Source organism: Dipodomys ordii, unplaced genomic scaffold, assembly GCF_000151885.1.
Source record: "Dipodomys ordii isolate 6190 unplaced genomic scaffold, Dord_2.0 Scaffold7, whole genome shotgun sequence".
NCBI lineage: Eukaryota > Metazoa > Chordata > Mammalia > Rodentia > Heteromyidae > Dipodomys > Dipodomys ordii.
Genome location: NW_012267223.1, coordinates 18,005,372 through 18,011,371, shown reverse-complemented (window position 1 = coordinate 18,011,371; position 6,000 = coordinate 18,005,372). Strand labels below are relative to the sequence as shown.

The window sequence follows — 6,000 nt, the reverse complement described above, 5'->3', positions numbered from 1 at the left end:
TCACAAAAGTAGTGCAGGCCAGACACTTAGAAGAACTTCCTTTAGCCCAGAAGCAAGTGTTCCAGAGTGGCGTTGTGGTCGGCTCCAGCAAATTAAGTGTCTCTCTGTTCTCAGAATGGGCTGGGGGCGGGGGGATCTTTCCAAGATGCTTAGGGTTGGAGGTCGGGAAACAGATTGCTAATGCCCACTAACGGAAAAATCCCGCGCCCGGCCGGAGGGATGGAAAAGGCGGGGCCCCAACCCCTGGCTCCCACCGCTCCTCTTCTCTGGAGAGCCAGTGTCCTGGTGCCCGGGCTGTGGGCCGGCAGGGGAGGAGTTAACTCCGGAGGTACCGGCTGGGCTCACGGTACCTGCCGCCGCCGCCGCCGCCGCCGCCGCCGCCGCCAGTGGGAGGGACGAGGAAGCGGGAGCCGCCAGGGCGCCGGGAGCGCTCCAGTCTGGCGGGGCGCAGCGCGGGGAGCGGGCGTCCGCAGCTCGGCGCGGCCCGGGGCGTCCGCCAGGGGGCGCGCCGCGACGGGGCGGGAGGGGCCGTCTGGTCTGGGGAATTAGCACCGGGGACGGGCGGGCGCGCGCGCAGGTCCCCGGCACATCTGGGCGAGAGCCGAGCCGCGGGCACCGCGAGGGGCGCCGAGCGCCTGTCTGGAAGCGGCCGAGCGAGCGCGCCACGGGGGCCCCGCGAGGCGCTCGGGGCGCACCTCCGGGACCGCCCGCCGGGGCCGAGCGGCGGCGCAGCTGGATTCGGGGAAGGGGGCGGCGGCTGCACAGCTGGACCGAAGGGGGCGGGGTCGGTCCTGGACGTCGGGCTGAAGGGAGGGCCGCGAGCCGCCGGGGACCGGAGCATGGGACCGCGCGCCTGAAGGCACCCTAGAAGGAAGGGGCCTGGGACCCCGAAAGGAACAGAGAGGAGGGGGGCAGCGCCGAGGAGGAGGATGCAACTGACCCGCTGCTGCTTCGTGTTCCTAGTGCAGGGCAGCCTGTATCTGGTGAGTGGCCCGCGGGGAACGGCGGAGGGGCGGGGGCCCCGGGGATGGGGGAGAGCGCGGGAAGCAGCGGAGCCCTGAAACTTTCTCCCTCCCCCCTCACCCCACCCCCCGGCAGCCCGGGGGTGCAGGCGAAGACCGGAGGCTGGGGGAGAGGGCGGGTCCGAGGCCGGAGACTGGACAAAAAGGGTTAATAGGGGCGGGGAGAGGATGCTTGGCTGACCCACCCACTCCGCCGCCGCTGGTGGCCAGAGGTGCCACCAGCACCGGGGACAAGAATCGGAGCGAGGGAGCCCAGTGACCTGACCCCGGCACGGCAACCCGGGACGCGCGGAGCGGGGATGGGTAAGGCTGGGGGGGGGGGTGGAGCAGATGACCGGCCAGGTCAGGGGACCTAGGCTTCACCCCCTGACCCCTGGGACCCAGGAACCCCAGGCTGCGGGTGCCCCAGCGCGCGGAGCTGGTCCAGCGCAGGGCGGCCCCTGCGTCCCAGCCTCCCGCCTTCCCTCCCGCTCCCGCCCTCCTCGCCTGTTGTTTTCCTCGCCTCTCCCGGCTGCGCGCAGCCCGGGCCCCACAGGACCTGGGCAGGCGGCTCCCGCCCCGGGGCGCTCACGGCAGCTCAGCTGAGCGCCCTGATCCTGCTCCCCACGGTGCTGGGTGGAGGCTTTCTAGCGGCCCAAGACCATGGGGAACCCCACCACAGACCCCTGCGACCTAGCGTCTGCCCAGCTCCACGGCCCCGCTCTTGGGGCCCCAATCTTGTCCTGGAGATGCCTCTGGTCCACACCTGGATCTACCTTTTCGCTCAAAACAAGAATCATCTTTCCGGCACCCCCATTCCACTATTGGAACAGCCCTTCCCTGCTCGGCCCCTACCTGTGGCCCTGTCCTTCTCTCTCAGATTTCAACGATGACCCTCCGGGCTTAAGTACACACAAGCTGGCAGTCTTGAGTCCAGCTCCAAAAGGCTTACTTTTTGGGTGTTTTAGGACCCTCTCCTCCCCCCCACCCTCCCAGACCTGGCAGGCAGGGTCCACCTTAACCACGGGGGGACCAAGATGGCCTTGGCCAGAGCACACAGCCACAGGCGTGGTTACAGGCCAGAAAGAGGGGCTAGAAGCCCCCAAGCCCTTTTAGGCTCCTCAGGCTTGCCCCCAGCCCCACCCCAGCAGCACTACCAGGAGCAGTTGCTGCCCATGGAGTTGGTGATCATAGACATACAGGCGGCAGAGACACAGGACTTGAGAACTCTCTGTCTAAAGCTGAGCAAACACCCAATCTTCCTGAGGGCCACTGCCCCCCTCACCCTCCCCCCAGACCTCAGTCAGCCCTGGAACTTGTCCCCACCCTCCTCCAGGAAGCCTCCTCAAGGTGTGGCCTGTCACCTCAGCCGAACCCATATACAAGCAGAGCCAGCCCTGGCAGAGTGTTCTCGGACATTCTGGGTGGGGCCAGGGCTTGGATAAAAGTCTTTTAAAAAGATGTATCTGGTCGGAGACTGGGAGCGTCGGTAAAGTGGCAACGCTGACGTTAAGGGACCGCAGGCTTGTAGTGATGTAACATCTCGGACCCGGTGTCCTCATCTGTGAAAGGGGAATCTTCACAACTTTCATTTCATAGAGCAACTAACGCCTTGACATGACATCATTACTGTCCCCTGGAGACAGTGGTGGCTTTCCACACTCTTGGCCATCTTGGGCATAATTCATGCCTCGTTTTCCCCCCTCATCCTGGCAAAACCTCACCTGCATTTATAGTTGACAGAGTTTCACTGGGATCTGCGTTGCTTTACAGTTTGCAGGTTCTGCGTGCATCTAAGAGTAACCGTTATCTTAGGGTAGGGATAGTGTCTCACCCATGCTCCTGGAAGTCCCAAGAGGCAACAGCTCTACCCTTCCTGTCAGTGGGAGCTCCCAGGACAGGGAAGGAGCCCCCTAAGATGACCTGCTGCTCTTTGAAGACCCAGATTGTGACTCCTCATCAGCCTCGGTATTCCACAGACACAGAGACCTTGTCTCTCCCATTAGATTGGGGACTTTAGCCCCCAGATGAGTGTCTCCAAGGTTTGCAGTTGAACTTCCCCCATGAGACTAAGGGCCTGCCTAGTGGGGTGGGGGCTCTGTGTCTTTTGTGCCCCAGCCCACTCGAGCCAATTCCTAACCATCCTTCCAGATTCTGAATAGTGGCCAGGAACAGGATAGTAAGGGAGAGGACATGGGGCGACCCACGCGTCAGGAGGTGAGATGAGACCATGACACAAGGCAGTGCGTACCTGACTCCAGTATAAGTAAGCAACATGCAGGAGCCCCTTAGCTTGAGCCAGAGAGGAAGGAACAGGGGCAGAGATAATGCTAGTGGCGAGGAGCTGTGGGCCCAAACTCTTTGGGTCCTCTGGAAACAAAGATGTTGCTCTTTTCCAATCCCTCCACAGGTCATCTGTGGTCAGGACGACGGTCCCCCTGGCTCAGAGGACCCTGAGCATGATGACCACGAGGGCCAGCCCCGGCCCCGGGTGCCTCGGAAAAGGAGTCACATCTCACCCAAGTCCCGCCCCATGGCCAATTCCACTCTCCTAGGGCTGCTTGCCCCACCTGGGGAGGGTTGGGGTGTCCTTGGGCAGCCCCCCAACCGTCCAAAACACAGCCCTCCACCCTCAGCCAAAGTGAAGAAAATATTTGGCTGGGGTGACTTCTACTCCAACATCAAGACGGTGGCCCTGAACCTGCTCGTCACGGGGAAGATCGTGGATCACGGCAACGGGACCTTCAGTGTCCATTTCCGCCACAATGCCACAGGCCAGGGCAACATCTCCATCAGCCTCGTGCCCCCCAGCAAAGCTGTGGAGTTCCACCAGGAACAGCAGATCTTCATTGAAGCCAAGGCCTCCAAAATCTTCAATTGCCGCATGGAGTGGGAGAAAGTAGAACGGGGTCGCCGGACCTCGCTTTGTACCCACGACCCAGCCAAGATCTGCTCCCGAGACCACGCTCAGAGCTCGGCCACCTGGAGCTGCTCCCAGCCCTTCAAAGTCGTCTGCGTCTACATTGCCTTCTACAGCACGGACTACCGGCTGGTCCAGAAGGTGTGCCCCGATTACAACTACCACAGTGATACCCCCTATTATCCCTCTGGGTGACCCTGGGCAAGTCAGAGAGGCCAGGCCAGGGTTGGAAGGCCAGGCCTGCCTGGGCAGGAGGCTGTCTGTCTGGACACTGGGCAGGGGAGGGAGGGTGGAAAGAAGGCAAGATCAAATGAGGCCAGGACCAAATCTCAAGTGGTGGGTCCCCAGGGCTGGCCCTGACCTGAGGCTAGAACACAGGAGCACTGGAGGAGGAGTGGGTTCTGGGCAGTGGATGCTGTGCCCTAAGTTCCTGGGCAGGCAGATCAGTGTGGCACCAGATCAAGTCATAGAGAAGTCCCTAAGCTCCTGGCCTTCTTCCTGCCATCCTGAGGACAGCAACAGGCAGAGGGGACCTCGTCATTTGGATCCCAAATAGGCAACTTAGGATGATGGCTAAAATAGGGCTTCCAAGGGACTATAGAGGGTCATCGCTGGCCTTCCTGTCCTGCACTGTGTCCAGTACAGCATGAGGTTTAAGCAGTGGCCCCTGAGGTCTTTAATGTCTTGACACCTGTCACCAGCCAGGCTACCCCTTTCCAAGATTTCTTCTCCATCCAGCACTCCTCACTCCTGCCTGCCCCTCTTGCTGACGGCACAACATCCTTACGCTGAGACAGGACGATTGGTAGTCCTTCTAGCCCCACGGCCACAGGTGGGAGCCCACTTGTGCGCTGTGTGTCCCTCATCCACCCTTCCCCCTGCTGAGAGCAGTCCCTCTAGAGTCAGCCCTACCAGTTAGACTGGGGCTCTCCTGGATTGGGGTTGTACCCCTCTGGGCCATGGAGGCCTCCCCCCCCCCACCCAGTGAGAGGCTGGGAAGCTGTGTGGAATCTGTTCCATAGTGTTGTCTGTGGGCGGGAGGGAGGGGCGGGAAGTCTTGTGAAATCACCTGACTGTCGACTTTCTGTGTGCAGAATCTTGTTCTTGGAACAGGGAATAAAGCTTTCCCCAGGGTACTGCATTCTGAGTGGTCCAGGGGAGAGGGCCCTAGCTACCCCCTTCCCTCCCCATCCAGCCACCATTTTTCAGATGCTGCAGGTACATTGTTGGAGACCAGAGCTGAAGACGCTGTCAGCTATTGGAGTGGATGCTCACTGAGGCTTCAAGGGTGTCCTCTTTAGACTCCTTTTCAGGTGATCAGATCTAAGAGCAGAAACTGGAGCAAACGCCTGTGCTTAGTGCCTGTGGGGCAGAGGTGCCATCTGCAAGAACAGCTCCAAGAGAAAGAGTCAGTCCTTTGGCTGGTCCAGATTAACATGCTCCTGCCAGAATTGCCATCCGTGTCGGCTCTGTAGGAAATACCCCACTGACCAGGCCAGTGTTTAGGGTAAAGGGCTTCTAAGCTCTGCTATTAGTTTTCATTGTCACTGGCTTCTTCCAGTGTTTTCCTCTAATAGCACGAGGGTCTTGCCCAACTCTGGGGGTCCTCAATTGTGAGTGGCCATCAGGATCATCCCAAGGGTTTGTGACAACACAGGTTTTGGGTCCTACCTAGTTTAGTAGTTCTGGGTGGGACCTGAGGACTTGTATCATAACAAATGCCCAAGATCCACACTGGAGAACTTTCTAAACCCCTTCAGCTCTGGGTGTAGGGGACAAGAAGATCCACACCCTGCACCCTCCACCAGGGCTCTCTCCCAGCAGGAATTCTCATCTCCCTTGCATGGAGTGGGGTCCTTCCAGCAGACGATGTCACATGCTGGTGAAGGAACAGACCAGGGTGGTACGGGTATGTGGAGGACAGAGTGCCGCCATTCCCTTCCTCAGCTGATCAGAAGGCTGCCTGTGGCTCCTCACCAGAAAAGATGGTTGGATATCTTGGGACTCAGTGAGGGGAAGGCTAGAGCCCCTCAGAAGGTCATTCTAGACCTGTTGTCTTGGGAGGTTATTGAGTCCCTT

General features: G+C 60.3%; 1 protein-coding gene across 1 annotated transcript; it reads left to right on the top strand.

The window, feature by feature from the left end:
* The first annotated feature begins 575 nt into the window (after nt 1-575).
* Nxph3 (neurexophilin 3) lies at nt 576-4,182 on the top strand. Its single transcript, XM_013037782.1, has 2 exons — nt 576-983; nt 3,412-4,182. The coding sequence occupies exons 1-2, from the start codon at nt 930-932 to the stop codon at nt 4,114-4,116; spliced, it is 759 nt and encodes a 252-aa protein (XP_012893236.1). The 5' UTR covers nt 576-929; the 3' UTR covers nt 4,117-4,182.
* The last annotated feature ends 1,818 nt before the right edge of the window (nt 4,183-6,000 follow it).